Source organism: Elephantulus edwardii, unplaced genomic scaffold (assembly GCF_000299155.1).
Source record: "Elephantulus edwardii isolate Elephantulus edwardi_28Jun2011 unplaced genomic scaffold, EleEdw1.0 scaffold00278, whole genome shotgun sequence".
In the NCBI taxonomy this organism is placed as follows: domain Eukaryota; kingdom Metazoa; phylum Chordata; class Mammalia; order Macroscelidea; family Macroscelididae; genus Elephantulus; species Elephantulus edwardii.
The window spans coordinates 1732882-1754692 of record NW_006400028.1 but is presented as its reverse complement, the minus strand read 5'-3'; the positions used below and the strand labels follow the sequence as shown (position 1 = coordinate 1754692).

At 41.5% G+C, this 21811-nt stretch overlaps 1 protein-coding gene across 1 annotated transcript in view; it reads left to right on the top strand.

Annotated features, from left to right (window-relative positions):
• The window catches only part of DIP2B (DIP2 disco-interacting protein 2 homolog B (Drosophila)), a 303253-nt gene extending 284655 nt beyond the window's left edge, over positions 1 to 18598 (top strand). The window contains exons 27-38 of the mRNA XM_006900236.1: positions 366 to 487; positions 2050 to 2161; positions 3162 to 3271; positions 4115 to 4245; positions 5881 to 6049; positions 7243 to 7413; positions 8954 to 9015; positions 9900 to 9957; positions 12532 to 12606; positions 13480 to 13657; positions 15819 to 15942; positions 18069 to 18598. Of these exons, the coding sequence (XP_006900298.1) occupies positions 366 to 487; positions 2050 to 2161; positions 3162 to 3271; positions 4115 to 4245; positions 5881 to 6049; positions 7243 to 7413; positions 8954 to 9015; positions 9900 to 9957; positions 12532 to 12606; positions 13480 to 13657; positions 15819 to 15942; positions 18069 to 18321 (1565 nt within the window). The 3' untranslated portion in view covers positions 18322 to 18598. The remainder of the gene's footprint in view (positions 1 to 365; positions 488 to 2049; positions 2162 to 3161; positions 3272 to 4114; positions 4246 to 5880; positions 6050 to 7242; positions 7414 to 8953; positions 9016 to 9899; positions 9958 to 12531; positions 12607 to 13479; positions 13658 to 15818; positions 15943 to 18068) is intronic.
• Positions 18599 to 21811: the final 3213 nt, after the last annotated feature.

The window sequence follows — 21811 nt, the reverse complement described above, 5'->3', positions numbered from 1 at the left end:
TGAAGATTATAATTCTTATAAGTCAATTCTACTTCATTATCAACTGCATATGTTGTTGTTTTACCTAAATATTAGTTTATTAATTTTCCTTTTGCATTCTTACTTTGTAATTTCAACCTTTCATTCCATCTTTCCAATATCTTCTCTTGACTTCTTTGTTGTTATTCTTGACTTTTCTCTCTCTCTTTTAGTTTCATTTACTTCTTAATTTTTAAGATTTCTACTTTCTTGGTCTCTCCATTCATTTATGGTCTAGATAACCTGTCTGACCCATGACTTTAATACTGCTTTTGGAAGATGTGCCTTTTAGTTTCTTAAAGATACAGAGTCAAGACCCTCGTGACATGTACCTCTGTGCCTTTCAGGCATTGAGTTAATTGCTGCTTTTTACGGCTGCTTGTATGCGGGGTGCATACCTGTAACAGTCCGACCGCCTCATGCTCAGAATCTTACCGCCACATTGCCCACAGTCCGAATGATTGTTGACGTAAGTATTAGGTGTATCTTGTTGTTTTATTTTTAGATAACCAAATTAAAAAGGAAGAATTAAAGTTTTATTTATTCATCTGTTACATGATCCTGTATGTTAAAATCCCAAGGCATTCACACACACACAGAGCACTGCAAAAATAAACTAGTTTAACAAAGTTGCAGGAATCGTATTTATACAATAGTGATAAACAATAAAAACTGGAAATAAAACTCATAAATTAAAACAATTCCGTGTTTTTTTAAGTGTATCTTGTCTTATCAAAATAAGATCCCAATAACTAATGAACCTTCCTAATGTTTTTGTTTTGTTTTGTTGAGTCAGGAAATAAATTTTCTGTTAAATGACTTCTTTTTTAATCTGGCCGAAGTGACCATCATTCTTGAGGAAGCAGCTTTGATAATGTAGTTGTTGGTGAGATACAGAACCATGTGCTTTTATCGGGAACATTCAGGAAATGAAGCTTTTATTATCAATTCTCCATAAAACTTGAAGACTTTTTTTCATTTTTGTTTTCTCTCTTTTTTTTTAAGTTACCAGATTGTTAATTTTTTTTCCTGTACAGTAACCCAGGTAACTTCATATGCCAAACTCCGAATTGTCCCCAGTGTCAGGTTACAGAATCATGAAACAGATGAATAAATAAAACTTTAATTCTTCCTTTTTAATTTGGTTAAGTTTTGTAATCTCCCTGATACATTAAAAAGTGTCTGAGGGATTGCTTTTCACTGCTGTGGAGACAGGAGTTTCTACAGGATAAGATAATTGAAGAAAATGAGATAAATCTCTATTGCATCATATCCTAATGTACTTTGAAACATAGAGCAGTCTTGGCTAGTGTACTGTTACATTATAAAATTTCAATTTGTATAATGCTTGTTTTGCTAAGAACTGCTGCTCTGTCAGCAACTTGTGCCTGCCGCATAAAAGCCACGTTCACAGATGATTCTAATACAAAGTTTAATTCAGCAAAATGCCCTTGTGTTCTGCAAAGCAGGCCAAAAAAGCCACCGGGAGTGTCTTTCAATTGACACAGTTTATGTGGGAAGTAGGTCACTGTGCATTTTCATATGTAGGTGTGCTGGAGAATTCTGTTTCTGGAAAAGCACATAACTGCATCAGGGTTCCTCGGATGTAGTACAGATTTTAAAAGGTCTAGGAAGTTCCACTAGCCTGTGACAAACACAAAGTCTTGCAAAAGTTATATATGCTTGCTCTGATTTCCTGAACCAGACCAATTCAATGTCTGTGTTGTTTTATCTTAGTAAAATTAGGAGATTGCAGGCCTCCATAATGAGATTGTAGCTATGAAATATTTGACAATCACTGTTGTGAACAAAACTGCAGATGTACAGTGTTGTTTGCAGTGTATCGTTCTGAGACAATGAAGTGTTACACATTTCCAGACAGGAAAACAAACCTCTTTTGCCAGTTATGTGTTCTTTAAAAACTGCCCATGCCCTCTGCAGTGCATGAGGTGCCCTTAGCAGCAGCCAGACCTGTGGTGTCACATTGAGGCTAAACCTCCTGGTACTTACTTCCCTCTGTTTGTTCTCTAGGTCAGCAAAGCAGCCTGTATTCTCACCACACAGACCCTAATGAGGCTGCTGAGGTCCCGAGAGGCAGCAGCAGCTGTGGATGTGAAAACCTGGCCAACCATCATTGACACAGGTGAAGGAGCATGACGTACCTAAGAGTTCCTGGCTTCTTGGGGTGTTCACACAATCTCTGTTTTCATAACACACTCCACTCACTAAGACAGATGCATGCAAACTTAATATCTAGTCAGTGTTACTGAAGGGCTACAAGGCACCACAACCAAGATAGAAAGAGCATATCACGGCACCCTTGGAACAAAAAAGTCTTGTTGTTACTCTTGACGTCATCAAAAGGTAGTCAAATTTTATGTTGAATGAGACCTTATCCATATAAGGCCTTATAAAATATTAGGAAAACCTGATCCTTGACATCTAGAAGTGCTATAGTTGAAAGCAGGGCTTTTCCAGTTCCCAGGTAATTGTTATAGATCTCTAGGTGATTTCTGTGTTATACTTCTTTTGACTAGAGTGGTGTAGTAGCCACAACAGGGGGCGTATACACACCAACAATCATGAACCTGGCTCAGGTCCAGTCAGTGTTTCGTTCTTTTGTATGCAGTTTGCCATGAGTCTGAACCAACTCAGTTGAACAACTGAAATCAGCATGGTAAAAATAATTGATGTTTGTGAAACATTTAACTTGTCATTTATTTTAAAAGTGCTTTGTGTACGCTAACTTCTCCAAAATTCTGTGAAACTCGGTATTAGTCCAGTGTAGAGATAAGGAAACTGGGACAAAAAGATGTTCAATGACTCAAGGTTACATAAATGCTTGCACCTTTGCCTTCATAGTCTGTGTTTTCACCCACTATGTCATGTTGTCCCTTAAAATTCTATTAAACAAATTTACCGATGCCAGTTTGTTTGCTTATATTGTCTAGTGGTGTCCTCTCCCAAACCACCATTACGAGGACCACCCACGGGCTCCTTGATTAAATACGAGAAGCCTAAGCTTTAGCAGATCCCAGAAGCTAAATTTGGCCAAAGCAGAGCCACAGAAAACCAGTTGAAGAGCAAAGATTTTCATGACCCAGCATGCTTGACTTACATGGCTTTCCTTCTTTTTCCTTCAGATGATTTACCCAGGAAAAGGTTACCTCAGCTCTATAAACCACCCACTCCTGAAATGTTGGCATATCTTGATTTTAGCGTCTCCACAACTGGCATGCTTACAGGAGTGAAGGTAAAGTCACCTGGGAATATACACTTCCGCGTGGATGCTGGTAAAATGCCAGGTCTGCAAAAAATAGAGATGATGACTACTGCAGGGACGTCAGATGGGGAGGTCGGTGCTGGGCCAGAGACCAGTAGGTGGAGGATCAAGGGTTCCTGCTATATTTAAGTGAAAGCATTGAGTCTTCCGGAATATGTTATCCCAAGGAATCTGTGTTATGAAGGGTTCTGAACCAAGATAATAAGAGATGCATTTATAACCAGTTTGAAGTCATAAGCTCATATTTCATAAAATTCACTATTAACACCGAGCTCTGGTGGCCTAGTGGCAAGAAGTTGCACTGCAATCCTAGAGGCGTGTGGTTCAAATTCACCAGATGTTCTGCTGGAGAAGGAGGAGCAAACTCCTCCTATACTAGTCAGATCCGATTTGATGGTACACCCACACACAAAATTCACTATTAACTGATAAAAGATATTAGCTTAATTTAGATGTAAGAGTTTCCCTGGGTGGTGCAGATAGTTAAACACTTGATCTCTAGCTAAAAGGATGGTAATTGGAACCCACCCAGAGGTCCCTCTGAAGACAGGCCGGCTCCTCTGCTTCCAGACGGTCGCAGCCTTGAAAATCCTATGTAACACTTCTGCTCTGCACATGTAGAGTCCCTGGGCGTTGAAACTGACTAGGCATCAGTTAATGGAAACAACTCCAGAAAACATAGAATTAAATTAGGTTTTAGAGCAATGGAAAAAAAAATATATCATTTTTAAAGAGGTGGGAAAATTATTGTAGGGTTGCTTTTCTGCCACTGGGGCAGCAGGTCCATGTTGTTTTGTGTTCCTTCCTTTGCAGATGTCCCACTCTGCAGTGAATGCTCTCTGCAGAGCCATCAAGCTCCAGTGTGAGTTGTATTCTTCTCGGCAGATCGCCATTTGCCTTGACCCTTACTGTGGACTTGGCTTTGCACTCTGGTGTCTCTGCAGGTATGAATTGAAAAGCCAAAGAGACAGAATGTGTGGGGAGTGTGTTTTGGGATTATAGCCACTCGCTCCTTCCCTTGCTTCCTAAATTTCACAGTCAGAAAAACCTGCTGTTTCCAGAATTTATGCATCTAATGTTGCTGTGCATATTTGTCTAGTTCTGTTTGTATTCCCTTTTATCTTTTCTGTTGGTTTTGAACCTCATATTAAAGGGCAGTGATTTGACAGCCTGCTTTGTTCCATTCTATAATCCCTGTTTTAGATGCAGCGCCAAGGAGAAGGATGATATTTGGGTGAAGTATGTCTTTCTTCACAGCTAGGGAGTACCCCCGAGGCTTGACATGAAGGGATATAATGAGCTGGGGTAGCTCGTGGATGGAAGGTAGCAGGTTTGACCTTGACGGGTTGCTCTTTGCAGGTTAACAGATCTCTCTCTTTCCACTGTGCACCCAGGGAAGCTTTCTCAAACCTGCCTTTCCTCCTCCTCGGTGGGCAGCTCCATACATGCCTCACAGATGGCTATAACTCAGCCTCCTCCCGTGTCTCCATCTTCGGTAGGGTCGGATCACCTGGAAGGGCCATGCTGGAAATAGGATGTTGTCTTCATCTCCTGTGTTTTTAGATCTTACATCCAAGTAGATGTAAAGTCCTTTGACTTAGTTGTTTTTAAGCCTGTCTGTACTTCAGAATCACCTCAGGATCATTAAAAAAAGGCAAAGCAAAAGAAAATAAACTAAGAGCCTTCTCTAGACTTACTATCTTAGAATACCTGTAAGGGGAACCCACAGTTCCTGTATTTTTTTTAGTGCAGGATTCCCAGGATCCTAGTGCTTCTGAGCTATACATACGTGTAAGAAGTTTAGAATTACCACTCTAGACTATCCCTATGGCGTATAACTGCCATTCCTTCTTTTACCCTGGCTTCCCTGCAGTGCTCTGGCCATCATGACCTTTCACCAGTACCACCACCACCTTTCCTAACTCTGTCTTCAGTCTAATCCTATCTCTAATCCTTTCTCCATGTTGCCCAATTTTCCCCATCTTAAACCTACACTGATCACTTGCTGGGTCAGGTCTAAATCCTTCATCTGATAGTTAGGTCCTTTTATAGTTTGCACCAGCTCTTCTGGCCTCACTTCCTGTCCCGTGTATCTGTATTCGAGCATTTCACACTGGAATACTGTTTTCTGACACCCTTAGATGCACTGTGTTCACTTATACCTCTGGGCCTTTGTCTGTGATCTTGCACTGTCTGATATGCCCTCACCACCACCCCTGCTTCCCCAGCCACTGACAATTCTACTCGTCCTCAGGCTCCAGCTCCAGTGTCACCTACTCAGCAAAGCCTCCTCCCCACCACCCGACTTTCCCAATTTGAATGAATTGCTCTTTGTTCTGTGACTTCAGTGTCCTTTATTCCTCCCTCAAGTACTGTGCTTACTAGAGTCAGCTTTATTTTTGTCGTTTCTGTGGCTCATGGGTTGCCTAGGAACAAGATTAATGCTAAGACCTTTCCATTTCGTGAGACCTAATGCTGTCCTTTGCATCTAGTAAATATTCATTGAGATGTTGGTGTTCTAACGCGCCAGGGTTTCCAGGGGGGATGATAATGTCAGTTCTTTCCTTTCTTCCCCGCAGTGTGTATTCAGGCCACCAATCCGTCTTAATCCCTCCTATGGAGTTAGAAAACAACCTTTTCCTCTGGCTCTCCACTGTCAACCAGTACAAGATAAGGGACACTTTCTGTTCCTATTCAGTAATGGAGCTCTGCACCAAAGGCCTTGGAAACCAAGTGGAGGTACTCAAGGTAAGAGCGGCTATGAGGAGCAGTCCTGAGAGCTCTTAAAGAAATGGTCAGGGCAAGTTCATGAACCCCTTCATGTAATCCCAGAACAAAGTAACACAGATCTGCTTGCCACTTTCTGACCAGTCAAGTAAACAAGGTTTTATGAATCTCATAAAGTATTGTTCTTCACATCTTCCTTATTTGAGTCTTAATCTGTGTAAGCCCATTGCCTTCAAGTTAATTCTGACTCACACGTCAACCTTCGGTTGCGTTTTCCAGGCTGAATTCCAGGAGAATGCCTCTCTTTCTCCTTTGGACAGGCTGGGGAGTTCCAGCTAACTTTTTGGTTATCAGATTTTACTGTGCATAAAGTAAAAGAAAGGAGGGAGTTGTGACTGCTAGTAGGATTTTTCCCCCTTATAGAAATTTGAAACTTCAGAATATTAGTGAGGGTAACTCAGTCGTGTGTGCAACCAATAATTATGTATGGCTGACATATGGAGAAGTCAGTTGTCTTTAATACAGAAATAGGAGCTTAACAGTGAAAAGAGACGAGATTAAATCACCAGGTTTCTAGATTTATTTTTCTCTCAGTACTGTCTCTTTTGAAGTAAGGAGAAATTGATGTCACAGGAAAGGAGAGGAATAAGAATACATTGCTGAAGAAGCTAAGATTTTTAAATGAAAGCTGACAGAAAACAAGGAGGAGCAGATCTGCTCGTGGCTGATGACTTTAAGGGACTCCTCTGGCCTGTTCTTGTTTTCTTGTCTCTGTTGGCTGAGGTGAGAAAACAAGCATATCTAATTTTCTTGCACGATGCTTTTATTGTACCTTGCAGCAATACTGGGTTGTTGGGTTTGGGGTTTTTTTTTTACAAGTTGAAGATGTGTGATCATGTGTCTGGAGTCTGTCAGTACCATTTGTCCAACAATGTGTGCTCACTTAATGTGTGTGTCACCTTTTAGTAATTCTCACATTATTTCAAACATTTTCACAATGCTTTTGCACACTTAATAGACTACAGTATCATGTAAACATATCTTCTGTATGCACAAAGAAACAAAAGATTGACGTGGCTCCTTTTATTCTGGTCTGGGTATGCCTGTACACAGTCCCTGGCTTTTCCTGACCAAAGGGTTAGAGCAATGACTCTCTGCATTCAGCTACTCTTGGATCCCACCGACTTGTGCCTTATCTGTGGATGTCTTTACAGACCAGAGGCATCAACCTCTCCTGCATCCGGACCTGTGTGGTGGTGGCAGAAGAACGGCCCCGCATCGCCCTCCAGCAGTCCTTCTCCAAGCTCTTTAAAGACATCGGTCTGTCCCCTCGGGCTGTCAGCACCACTTTTGGATCACGAGTCAATGTAGCAATATGTTTACAGGTGACTGTTGGGAACTCTGTGTGTTAACACATAGAAGAGGAATACATAGTGCTTTGGAACATAGATTCCATTGACAGAATGCCTGGGTTGGAGCCCTCACTCCACCTGCTTTAGAAACATTGAGCTTAATATCTTCTCCATGCCTCATTTTGCTCATCTGTAAATGAAGTTATTAACATAGTACTTGACAGGGTTGCTCTGCAAAATCACTAAAGTTACTAAAGTGGCATGTTCTCAGTGCAGTACCAAAAAGACAAACACCAATATAAATATTTGCCATTATTAACCGTTTTATGGTCATGCCAATGAATGGAGATTTCTGAGTACTATTTGAATTTTATTTTTGTCCACCTTCTCTGTCTTTGAATTTTGATGCCTTTTTTAACAAAGGAAACACAGCAAACCTGTATTCTCTTTTCCATCCAGGAAGTATTTTTACCATCTGGGTAAATCACAGAGAGAGGTTTAGAATTAAGTCGGATTTATGTGTCTCAGAGGCTAATAAGGTCGGTCTTGCAGGCATGAAGGAGGGGAGGATGAAGAAGCTGATGGTCATGGTCGACGCTATCAGGCCATCAGTGACTTCAGAGCAGGACCAGGGCGCTCTTGCCATGGAATGCTCTCTTATCTCTGTTGTCTGAGGTGACAGTATAAGCATACCTCACTTTATGGCACTTTGCTTCTATTGCACCTTGCAGCCATATTTTCTTTTTTACAAATTAAAGATTTGTGGCAGCCCTGTATCGAGCAAGTCTTGTCAAGCACTATTTTTCCACAGTGGGCTTCTTGCTCTCAGCTTGGGTTGCTGGTTTCGAAAATCTCTGTGATAAAATTGTTGCCTGCCTTATTTCTACTTTGAGTCCAAGGATGGGAAACCTCCTGTTTTTTAAAGGCAGCCTCTATGACAAGTGGGAGAATAGGAGGCCTCCTCTCCCGTGGGTGATGGGGAGAGAAACACGAGGCTACAGCCAACCTGTGAGTGTCTTGGTGCCTGTTGACTGCAACCCTGTCTCACATGGTACAAGAGAGAATGCTTTTTTAAAAAAAATTTATTTATTTATTTATTTATTTTTCATGTCAATGAACATCTACAGAGATTTTGGAATTCCATTCATTCATTGTTGCACCCTTCTCCCCGCACACCCCCACCACCCCCCGTTTGCTCCTCTCCTTCAAAAGAAAAACTCCCGCATTGGTACACAATCCCCCCGCCCCCCCCACATCCCCCGAGAGGATGCTTTTTTAAAGTATGTGGCTCTCCGTTATTTACAATTAAATCAGTGAGATACAGAACACAACAGGACTGCCTTGTCTTTCCAGATCTCCTGAGTTTTCTGCTTTTGACAGGATACAGTTCTTAATACTTTTCAATCACTTCTTCTGATGAGATTTAAATTTTGTTTCTCTGACAGGTTCCTGCCTTAAAGAAGTTTGAGCCCTCACAGGTTTTATCTTAGGTTGATTTAAAATTGTGAAATATGAAAATACAGTTCATTTACATTTTAAATAAATAATGCATTGATTTTTTTTTTCCCTTTAGGGAACCTCAGGGCCTGATCCAACTACTGTGTATGTTGATCTCAAATCATTAAGACATGACAGGTACGATTCACTTACAGTGTTCTTTCTTCGTTAGATGTCCTAAACATCAAAAATTCTGAATATCAGGAAAGCCAACATTTCCCATCATTCCTTAATGTTTATATTTTCCAGAAAGGGAGTGATAACAGGAGAGGCATTAGGTCGTTGTTACTAATACGTGAAAAAGATTTACAGTCATTAGAGAAATCCTTCATATTCTTAGTTGCAGGTGCTGCATTATAATACTAAAATGTTTAGTCCTGCCTGTGTAAAGTATTTTGTGACATTAGATATAAACTAAGCTAAAAGAGATATTTTCCTCTCTGAAGTTAAAATAAAAACATACACTGATTAGATAAATGAAGCCAAATAAAATGATAAATGAGGCCAGTGTTCTGGAAGCTCCATTTTATCTGAACTCCCTTCCTTTCAGTTTAGGACAGAGTAGCAGTGTCATACGGTGAGCCCCTGGCCTGAGGCCTCTGAGCCTCTCAGCCTGTGCCCTGTGATGTTGGATGTGTCCACACATCCAAAGACACAGCACAAAGCATGGAGCATCTCTCCAATGTAGGCATTTTCCGTAGGACCCATTTTACCCTTCAGGGACATTTGACAACATCCAGGGACATACTTGGTTGCCACAGTGTAGTTTTGAGTGCTGCTGGCATTTAGTGCATAGAGGCCAGGAGTGCTGCTAAATATCCCCCAGTCTCCACAGCAGAGATCTGGCCCAGAAGGTCAGCAGTGCAGAGATCAAGGAAACTGGCCCTAGGAGGATAAGAAGCACAAGAGAGTCTGTGGAAAAGCAACAGCTGTAGAAGCTGTGGTGAATCCATTGTCATTTTTTCAGTTGTAAATGTGAATTTATTTATAAGACTTGTGTGTGATAAGGATTTGTTCTGCAGGGTTCGTCTTGTGGAGCGGGGCGCCCCCCAGAGTTTACTTCTTTCAGAGTCTGGAAAGGTAATTTATTCTTTTAGCTCAGTTGAAAGTGGCCTGAAGCCATGAATCTAACGGGTTCTTCGCATGTATCAGTTGTGGAAGCAAGACTTCATTGATAAGTGGTGATAACTCAACAATTCCAACTTAGTAACTAGTACTTCCAAATCTATATGGATATACATACAAGAAAATTACTAACTTCAGACATTCTCTATTTAAATAGATTTTATTTTAATCTGCTTACATATTATTCTTACTGACAAATCAACAGATTATAATATTGTATTCAAGGTAAATGTGAAACACATTTTTGAAAGGGCTAATTCCACATTTATAATCACTTTAAACAACATAGAAACCATTGAGTCCTCATTCCAATTTATGGTGAGCGCATGTTAGGAACCTCTTGTGGCTTAGGGGTAAGGAATTGTGCTGCCAACACAAAGGCACATGGTTCGAGTCAACCAGACACTCCACAGGAGAAAGATGGGCACACTTCTCCCATGTGATTTACTGTCTCTGACCCCCCAGAGGGTCAGCTATGAGTTGTGGGTCCACAGTACATAACAACCATAGCAACAACATTTGTCACAGATTAGAATCCTCCATAGGATTTCCCTGACTATAATCTTTACAGAACCAGATTGCCAGGCCTCCTTCTGCCATGAATTTGAACCACCAAAATAGAGTGGTAGTCAAGAGCAAATCTTTGGCACCACCCAAGTTATAAAGAGCAAAATGGGAGTGACAGATTCAAATTGGATTAGGGGAAGAATGGTCAGAGAAGACAGACATGTATTTAAAGTTGAAAGAGAAATCCTAAAAGGGAAGAGATTAAAGAGATTTGAGAGAGGAAGTGCCTATGAGAGCAAGATTTCTAAGATAAGACTGAGCCTTAAAAATATGAAAGAGATTTGGCATAAACAGTTTACTAAGGGTGATCGCAACGCAGGCTAGTAAGACAAGCAGCTCCTGATATGAGTGATGTCTCAGAAGCCCTTCTAGTGATTCTGAACAGCAAAGAGAACATTAAGAATATGGAAAGATTTCTAGCTAATCTCCTCAATGGCATATTAACCCCTTGGGTAGTTCACTTTCCCATTTGAACCCTTTAAAGTGGAGTTGGTTTGATTTTATTATTATCTTATAAACTTACCATATGGAGTCAGCTATGACTCCTTGGTAGAATTCACGCCTTCTGTCCCCGGTCTCAGCCTGTGTACCTCATGCACAGCCCCCATCAGATTAGCAGTGGGAGCTTGGGTATTGCTGTGATGCCCAACATGTTTCATCAGAGCTTCCAGACTACTAGTAAGAAAGACCTGGTTATCCACTCCCCACAACCAGCTCATAGATAGCAAAGTTCCCATTCTCAACCGATGGGCCCCACAGCGTTTCATTTGTGCAGTGCACAGGGTCACCATCATTCAGGGCTGACCCAATGACAAACTGTTTGCCTTGGTACTTAGTTGGGGGCTTTTTCGGAAAATACACAGTGTGGTGCAGTGCCTGGCCCAGACTAGAGGAGAGACTGTTCTCTTCAGGCAGTCCTGGTTCAGCGCTGATGTGTGACCTCAGTGTAGATAAGACGGAGGTTTAGGAGGCCTTTGTTTTGTCAGGCCCAGGGCCGTTTTCCATTTCCCTCCTGAGGAAGACTCCAGGCACCTGGTGTCCTCTCAGAGACCTGGATCTGTCTCTCAGCTATCTGCTGGAATGAGGCCTCTTGAGGTTCTCCCTTCTAGATGCATTTTCTATTTTAAATGGTTTGGATTTTTTTTTTTTTTTGGCTATTGCCACAGTGAATGAAGTAGATTATGAAAAGGGGGCATTACAGACATACTTCCTTTTACTTTGGTTCATTTTATCGCACTTCGCAGATGTTGCATTTTTTTACAAATTGTAGGTTAATAGCAACTCTGCCACAATCCAGAGTCTGCTAACTTTATATCTCTGTTATATTTTGACAATTCTTCCACTATTTCAAATTGTTTTATACTACTGATGCACACTTTATAGACTAGTGCAAACATAAATTTTACATGCACTAGGAAACTATTATATCTTACTGTGATGTTCACTTTACTACAGTGGTCCATAACAGAACCTGCAGTGTCTGCGAGATATGCTTGTATATAGCTAAGCAGGCCAGTAAAATCCTTGCTCTTACTGTCTCACTCAACTGTTTTCCTGTTGTTAAGAGATGATCACTGATTCACTATTTAATTTTTGAGAGTAAACCTCCACTGTAGTCTCCACTGAACTGAGCTGTGAAAGCCGCAGCTCCTTGGGGTGGCTGCTGCAATGGCCCCTGCACTCAGCTCTTGCCCTTTGAGCCACTCTCTCATCTCGAGGTAGCTGTGCATTTCCTTGAGGCCATTAAAAACAGTTGAACCCTGGGAGCTCTGGTGGCCCAGTGGCAAGAAACTGTGCTGCATCACAAAGGTGCATGGTTCGAATCTGCCAGGTTCTTTGCTAGAGAAGGAGGGGCAATCTCCCTCTGTGCCAGTAGGATTTGATTTGATGGTACACAAGAAAAAAAGATAAATCCCAAGAGCAGTTGATCCCAATCTTTGTGTTTACTCTTTGTTTTTTTAGATTTTACCAGGAGTGAAAGTGGTTATTGTTAATCCAGAGACTAAAGGACCTGTTGGAGACTCTCACCTGGGAGAGGTCTGTATAATTTTCATTTTTACTCTAAGAAGTGAACAGAAAAACATTGTAGAGTTCTTATTTTAGAAATCAGTGAGATGATAGTTGAATTTTCCTCCCATTGTGATTATTTTATTTCATGTTTGTATTAGTATAAACATATTTCAGTATACATTGCTTTCCCAATCCTTGACATTTTTGCTTCATCCTGTAGTTTAACAGGAAGTCCATTATAGATTCAGGAGTTAGCCTGGGCCCTCTCTCTGTAACTAGCTTCTTAGTATTATGCAAGTTACTGAACCTCTATGGTTCTCAAGTTTCTTCATCCATGAAATGCTGTGACAGTTAATTGAATCAGTGCCTCTACCTGTCACACATGCAACAGCACTTGTAACCATGATTACACAATAAATCTTGCCTGTTGTTATCACTGTTAACTATTACTGTGTTCACATTGTTCAAGTAAGTTCTGTTATTTTCCAAGGGCTTTATTCAGTGCACTGATGAGAGTCTGAATAAGGATGGAAATTAATCAGGGAAGTCAGGTAGCACCGTGGTGGTTCTGAGTGGTGCCTGCAGCCACATGGGGCGAGCTTGGGTCTCCTTGTGCCTGCATCCTAGCCAAGAACTTCACTCACTTTGCTTCCTTCTGTCAAATGAGAGTGACAGTAGTGTGAATCTTAGGAAAATCAGCAGCAATGCACCAACTCTGTTCCGCACATACAAGAGGCATGCTGTACCCTAGCTGCCTTTACTACTTCCCTTGTGTGCTGGTGGTGTGGTCATGGGCCATCAATACAACAAGGAGATTAAAGAATGAAGATAATCTGTCTCAAGAGAATTGAATTGACATATTCTGAATACTTGGTGAACCAGTACCCTTTTTTATTGTAGATTTGGGTGAACAGCCCCCACACAGCCAGTGGCTATTACACCATCTATGATAGTGAAACTCTTCAAGCTGATCATTTCAACACTCGCCTCAGCTTCGGGGACGCTGCTCAGACCCTGTGGGCTCGGACCGGATACCTGGGCTTTGTCCGGCGGACAGAGCTCACAGCGGCCACAGGAGGTACTGCGGCGGCTTTTCCTGAAGTTTTCTTTGCATTGCAACCAGAAGCACTGGCTGCCCCCTTCATCCTGCCTTTGGTTTGTGAAGTGTGCATATTTAATGATTTCCTCCTATGATCCTTAAAACCCTACACAAATTTATATTGGTTTGAAATAACATTTTGTCCAGTGAGGAATGTCTTGAAGATAAGTTCTCTGGCCCGTGAGGAGTACCTGGGAAGTACGCTCTCTGGGCTGCTTCATCATCGTCATCCCTAACTGAATAAACCAGGTGCGCAGAGTACCTGATGGTGAGCAGAAGACATGCAGAGAGCCAGACTCCAGACCCTGACCAGACTCCTGGACCGCTTAGTTTAGATCATCTACCCCTGCATGCCTGACCTGAGTACGGGAGTCTTTTCACACAGCCTTCCTGCTGAGGTGCTCTGCCCATTGGTGTTCCATGCTAAATGTAGAACTCCTTTTTGGCAAGGCTTTGACTGCCATGGCCTCACCTTTAGCCTGCCTCTCTGACTAACATTCAGAGCCATTTAAAAATACCCAGCTCTGGTAGCCTAGTGGCAAGAAGCTGTGCTGCAGTCCTGAAAACACACAATTCAAGGCCACCAGCTGCTTCACAGAAGAAGGCTGGGCAGTCTCCTCCTGTGCGATTAATGGTCTCTGAAAACCCGCTGGAGGGTCAGCTATGAGTTGTTTCCGACTCAACGGTAAATAACAACAAAATTAAAGGGGGAAAAATAATCTGACACTTGAAACACCCACCTCTGACCATCTCTGTGTACTTCAAGAACTCAAAGAACAAACTAGACTTTTAGTCCTTGATCGGAACACATCATTTCTCACTGGCTTCATTCTGACTGTGCCCTTGGTTTTTCCATATTTCATGGGAGGCAGGCTAACACAGTGGAAAAGAGGCTGCAGCCCTAGTCAGACACTGAATTTGAAGCCCACCCTTTCCATTAGCTGTGTGACCTTGTGCAATCACCTGAACGCTCTGTTTCCAGCATGGAAAATGCAAGTGTCAGTGGCTTCTGCTCTGGAGAAACGATGTACAAAGAAACACAGTGATGCATTTGGATGCCTATCGCAGTGCCTGGCACGTAATCAGCCTCCATGAGATTGTTGTTTGTGGCCTTTAGGTGATGCTGCCTATGAGCAGCTTGTATAGGACCACCTTAGCCTCTTTCCCCAGTAGCTTCTACCACTTTGTTTTATCAATGTTTTTTAGAAGTTTTTTTGGAGAAAATAAAGCATTCAGTATACTAGCAAAATTATCTTTCTCTGAAATACAGTACCTTAAAAGTGCCATGTAGCCCTCTGGATACAGTGTCTTTTTTTAAAAAAAGGATGTGATTTCTTCTATATCCTTGCCAAATGACCAATCTCTTAATAACTAGGACTAGTCTCTCCAGTCTTTAATCCTCCTTATTAAAACTGGATTTCTGAGGATGTCTAGGTACCAAGACACATGCTCACCTCTTCTTCCACCTCCCAAGCTCTCGCCCTCCTCCTGCTCCTCTCCACCATCATCTGGTTAATTCCTCTTTATCCTTAAAAGCTCATCCCAGGCTTCAGGTCTTCTAGGCGTCCTCCAGCAACCCATGATCTGGGCTCCATGCAAGGTCTCTGCTCCCTAACACCTCACACGCAGTCCTATTGCTGGTCTGGGACTGTGCAGAGGAATATATGCTTGTCACGCTGTCTGTCTCTCCCCCAGAGTGCCAGTTTCTGCAGAACAGGAATCTTGGGTTTTCAGTGTTTCATCAGTCACGTCCTGTTCTGTTATTAGGTGCCATTGAGTCAAGTGTAACTCATAGCAGCACTGTGAGCAACAAATCTACATTCTGTCCTACTTTGTGCCGTCTACATCATCTCTAACACACTAGGAGCCATTGCTGCAGTCACTGCGTCAGTCTCCTTGAGGGTCAAACCCCATAGTTTTTTTAAGTACTTACAATGTATAAGACGCCCAAGTAGCTAATCTTACATTAATTCTCTTATGTAAGCCTCATAGCCATTTATTAGTATCCCTCTAAATGTAATTTAAATTTGTCCAGAGTTCCATATTTGGTGAATAATAAAAGTCAGAAGTTTCTGGTAGTAACTCCAACATAAACTGCTCTCGGTATATAATGATAAATGTCTCTTTTTCTCTCTGTTAGAGCGGCATGATGCGTTATATGTAGTGGGAGCGCTGGACGAAACGCTGGAGCTGAGAGGACTAAGGTACCACCCAATCGACATTGAGACCTCAGTGTCTCGGATCCATAGGAGCATTGCTGAATGGTAACTTCCCCAGCACTGAATCTGTTTCCCACTTCAGCTCTGTAATATTAATACTGATTTAATTACTTAGTCATCTGTACCAAATAGCCACCTACAGATGAAGAATTCCAAAGAAAGTAGGAAATAAATAGACTGATTCTTGTCTTGGGTGTGCAGTCTGGTGTGGCTGGCAGAGCCTCTACCCAGGAGCCAGACGACGCAAACTCAGGAACTGTCTAATCACTTTCAGCTCTTGATGCTCTACGCATGTACAGTTGAACTGTGTTCCTTCCATAGCACATTCAGTGGCTGGATTTTTGCAGTGGATCACCAGGCCTTTCTTCTGAGCTATCCTTTTGTTGTTAGGTGCTGTCAACTCAAGGATGACTCATAACAATCCTGTGAACAGTAGATCTGATTCCTGTCCTATCTTGTGCCATCCTCACAATCTCTGACACACTCAAGACCATTGCTACAGTCACTTTATCAATCCATCTTATTGAAGGTCTTCCTCTCTTGGGCTGACCCTCCACCTCTCCTAGCATGATGTCCTTTTCCAATGAGTCACCTTTCCTAGCAACATGCCCAAAGTATGTGAGACAGAGCTTCATCATTTTTGCCTCCCAGGAGCACTCTGTCTACACTTTTTCCAAGACATGCTTGTTTGTTCTTTTGGCAGTCCATGGGATATTCAGTACTCTTCTCGAAAACCACAGCTCAAAAGCATCAATTCTTTTTTCATCCTTAGTCATTGTTCTGAGTAGCCACTTCATTCCTCCCCACCCAAAGAGCACATCTCTGCATACCTAGCTACCCCTGGAATTGTCAGGTTCATTCCACTAGTCAGTTAATAGCTTTCAATTCCACTTCCACATTCCCAGGTGATTTTTTTTTAATATCTGTGTCACCACAGAGATTGGACCATCTAATACAGACATGCCTACAGGCCTGCTTTAGGACTGAGGGAGAAAACACTCTTGAGGATCACAGATATTATATGATTGCTCAGTGTAACAACGTTGTTGTTGACTGCCACTGAGTCGAGCACAACTCACAGCGACCCTATGAACAAACGGCTTAAAGCATTTTTATAACTATCCTCATTTCTCCAAGTTCATAGAGTTTCCCGAGGCATATCATTTAGGAAGTGGATGCCACTCCTGCTTCCAAACCTGAATCAATCCGGGAGCTCCACCAAACACTGCCCAAGATGGGTAGCCATTATGGTGTTTGGCTCACCTATGACACAGTTGTTCCATTATGACATTTGAGACCCTGATGTGTTGCTGTGATGCTGAACATTGGGCTATTGGGGTATCAAATACCAGAATGGTTTCCCAATGTGGACAGTGTTTGGTGGTGCTCCCAGTTGTAAAACAGGTTTGGAAGCAGGTGTGGCATCCACTTCCTAAACCACGTGCCTCTAAAAACTCTATGAACTTGGAGAAATGACGATAGTTATGGAAAGGCATTAGGTCTTTTGTTCATAGAGTCGCTAAGAGTCAGGCCCAACTCGACAGCAATCAACAACAATGGGACAAGGTTCACTGTCACAACAAAACCAGATTACCTCAGCACAGCAAATACATATATACATATAAGTATTTATAAATATATATATATATAAAACTTCTTTGAAATAGTTAAAATGAAAAAGTGCATACACACCACTAAAACTTTGTTAAGTACATACAGAGATTAGAACTTTTCTAAACACTAATATTTGTGGTATAAATGGCTACTAAACATTTTTCCAAAATTGATAGGTAGTACTTACTAAAACTGAATATACTCATGTTGTTGTTAGGTGCCATCAAGTTGAGTATAACCCATAGTGATCCTATGAATGACAGCTCTAGACCCTGTACCAACCTCACACTTCCTGACACACTAGAACCCATTGTGGCAGTGACTGTGTCAGTCCACTTAGTGGTGGGTCTTCCTCTCCTTTGCTGACCCTCCATCTTTTCAAGTACCATGCCCCTCTCCAAATGTCCCATGACTCTGCAAATTTACTCCTGGATAAATACTGACATATGTTCACCCAAAGAGAAAGCACTTTCAGAGAAATGGAATCTTGAGGATCAGATATTATATGATTGCTCAGTGCAACAACATACTAACTTAATTTGTCATTGAAATTGCAGTGCTGTGTTCACGTGGACCAACTTGCTTGTGGTGGTTGTGGAACTATGTGGCTCTGAACAGGAAGCCCTGGACCTGGTTCCCTTGGTGACAAATGTGGTTCTGGAAGAACATTACCTCATTGTCGGCGTCGTGGTTGTGGTGGACCCAGGTGTTATCCCAATCAACTCCAGAGGAGAGAAGCAGAGGATGCACCTCCGTGACAGCTTCCTTGCTGACCAATTAGACCCCATCTATGTGGCGTATAATATGTAACCGGCCTTGTGGGGACTGCAGAAGGCCAGTTCTGAAGAACCACAAGGACTGAAGAGCCAAGACTCGGAGCAAGTTTTAAATGATGTGAAATAAGCTGAGGTGGCTACATTACATCCTTCATCTCATCCTGTGGGATTCTGCAATCACCCAGACACAGGAAAGGGAAATTCTCTGGTGGCAAGTGAGAAAAATGTTAACAGCTTCTTAGACCTGAGCTGGTAGACATAGTGTGAGAGGCACGTGACTAAAGCAATTACATGCATGTTGCATTTTTTTCCATCTATTGTACATACTTGTATTTTTATCTAATGCTGTTTTAGAATTTTGTAAGGAAGTTTATTGAATTCACATGAATGGGTAGCCTGACTTACAAAGCTCCCCTACTCTGTACTGTATTTTGCCATTTTACTGTAGCTAGACATTCTGCAGGCTTTGTTAACCCAGAACTACTTGGTTTACTGTCAGTTGACCCATGAGCAAATTGGATAACCCTCTGGGTCCAAGAGTTACTTCTTTATATACATGCTTCTTGGCTTAAAACATTTTGACCTGTGTTTTATCAATGTAAATAAGAATACACGTAATTCAGCTGAAGAATTGGCTTATGTAATGAAAACAACCAAAGTAGAAACATTCTACTTAGAATTCCAAGATTGTCTATTTGTAGTGTGATTAGATAACTAAAAAGTGCAAGTTGTTAGCAGATTTTTGCTGCCCATTGTACTATGTCTTGGTTGGCTTGTGTATTTTATAAACTAAAGCTGCCTATGTTTGTTTTTTATAGCTTGCACCCGCAGAATCAACTTAAGCATTAAGGGTTCAGCCTATTTCTATGAGCTGAAAAATCACAGTTTAAAAATCAAAAACATTAAGAAGATGCTAAGATTCATTAGAGTTCCCCCTATTCTAAGGAACCACAATAACTCACTGTGGCCCCCAGTTTTGAAACTGTCTTTCACACTTAGAATGACATCTTAAAAGTTTAGAATTTCCCCTTTGTCCCGCCATTGTAAATGCTGTCTACAGTTTCTACATATACATCTTCCCTTTCTTGAAAACTAAGGTTATCTTCTGTTCTCCAGGTCGTGAGAACAGGGGTTTATAAAAAAAGAAAAGAAAGGATGATCTCTGGGGAGGGAATGGGACCAGTAGTCACATGAAGCTGTAAGACCACGTAACTTCAGAATTCAAAACAGACCCATTTGGGTTGCTAAAATTGCCGGCCTCAAGCTGAAATAGGGGAAGTCTGATGTATGCAGGAAACTCTTCTGAAATGACTGTGGTGCCCAGGCCAAGCCAACTGAGCATGGGACTTGAGTTTGGCTTCCAGCTCAGTTTCCTTTCTTTGGTCTGATACGTCATGTATTTGAATATAGTTGAATTTTATTATTTTTTTCTTACAGAAATATTTTTAAAAATTAAAAAAAAAAAAATAAACCAAACCTCAAAGTGAGCAGAGTTAACTTGGTATATCAGATGAGTCTTTCTGACCTATTCTGGTCTACTATGTAAATATTTATTTAGACTATTTTAATAATACGTATTATTTACCCCACTGTAACTCATGTAAACTAAATATGTTTTTAAACAATTTTTAAGACTTGTAATTACCCTGAAAATAAGGTTTATAATGCAAAGACCAGATCTTTCCCAGGGCAGCACTCTCAGGGAGGGGCCGTCCTAACACAGATTCCTCCTGACCCCGAGCCACTTTATGCCTCTTTTTTCATAATCCTCTTTTACTCTCAACTCATTGACAAAGGGTAGGTAGACTCAAGACATTTTCCAGTTCCAGATCTCTTTTTTCAACGTTTTGGATAAAATTAATTTACACATGATAGGAGAGGGTTTTGGATACACAGGGAAAGAGCTTACATTAGGGTAAGCAAGAAATCCCAGTGACCAGCAATGCTTTGGTTTGCAGAGAAAAGAGCCTGCCTATTTGGAAAGTGATTGTATTAGAATAATTTTTAGTGATTTCCTAGATAGCACAGGGGACCCTGGGGATTAGTTGGATCATTCTATTTCCATAATCCTGAATTCTAAGAAAAGCATAGACAGAGCATTGTTGATTCTAACACAAGTTAGAATGTCAGTATCTCAAGCATTGTCTCATAAAGAGACTGAGCCACATCTATAATTTGAAATGTTCTAGTAATCCTGTTTTAAAAAGAAACAAGGTGACATTGATGTTAAAAGCGAGAATGCTGTCATTCAACATGAAATACATATACATGAATCAAGATACTTTACATTCTTGTCCCCCCACATTATAGCTTTGAAATTCAGTGTTTATTTCACACTTAATAGCACATCTCAATCTGGACTGGCCACAAGTCAAGTCTTCAGTAGCCACATGTGGCTAGTGGCTCCTGTATGGATTGTGCATGTCTACATGGATTGCTTCAGATAACGTCATTAACTGCAGTATGGTCCACTCCCAGTTATTTGAGGGCCAATTAGTTGGTATTGGGCCCTCTAATTTTTCTTTGCTTTCTGGCTTACAACTGCTTTATTTGTTCCTTTATAATTCCCAAGCCAGAAGTAGTGGAGGAAAGGAAGCAGCAATCTGCCCTTGGGGAACTTTACTGGCAACTCTGGTAAAGGATCCATTTACAGAGGAAGGTGAGGCCACTCCCTCACCAGGATGCTCTCTCTCTGTGGCTATCTGCAGATGTAAGCTTAGTCTGCCCTGGATGAGAGCTGATCCTGTATGAAAACTATCCCTTGACACAATGCTTGTTCTCTCCATGTTGTGTAGAACCTTTGTGACAAAACTGTTTGGGCTGCTCCAAAGACCATTCTTAATAAAACAGCTGTGTCCATTTTCAGGCATACAATTTGCCTGATTTCTTGTGCCTGTGAAACAAATTACTAGAAACACTTTTTGAATTAAGAGAAATCTCTTCATCTGTAAGTTTATAAACCTCTGTTTCTCAGCAAAAGTAACTGAGATAGGTCACTGCCTCAGGAGTATTCGAGGCTCTGGGATTCTTACAGCTGCACCAATTCCATCTTCTCTGTCTTTGAGATCAGAATGCTGATAAGCATTAGCCAATTCACAGCTGGGTTTATTGACTTCCTGCCTCAATAAAGGGTCCAGTTCTCCCTGTACCAGGTTCTTTCCTTACGAAGTTGTTTTGCCTCAGGCTACTTAGGGACCATGTCTACTCTGTCTTACGGGGTTGCTGTGAGTCAGAATGTACACAGCTGCAGTATGTTTGGCTCTACTTGTCTAGTGGTCATATGAGTGTGTCGTCTTACATTAATTAATCCCTGGGTAAAGTGTGCTTAATGCTTTTGTTGAATCAACAAAGGGCCTGAGGCCTTAGACTAAGCCTAAGATCTCTGCCCCAGGCATGGTGCTTAATATCTTGGCCAAATAAATTACTTTCCTTAAATATCCAGCAATCTTTTGGACTAAAGCAATGAGGAGTTTCCACCTCACCCTCAAACTCCAACATGATCTATGCCTAAGTGTTTCTGTTGT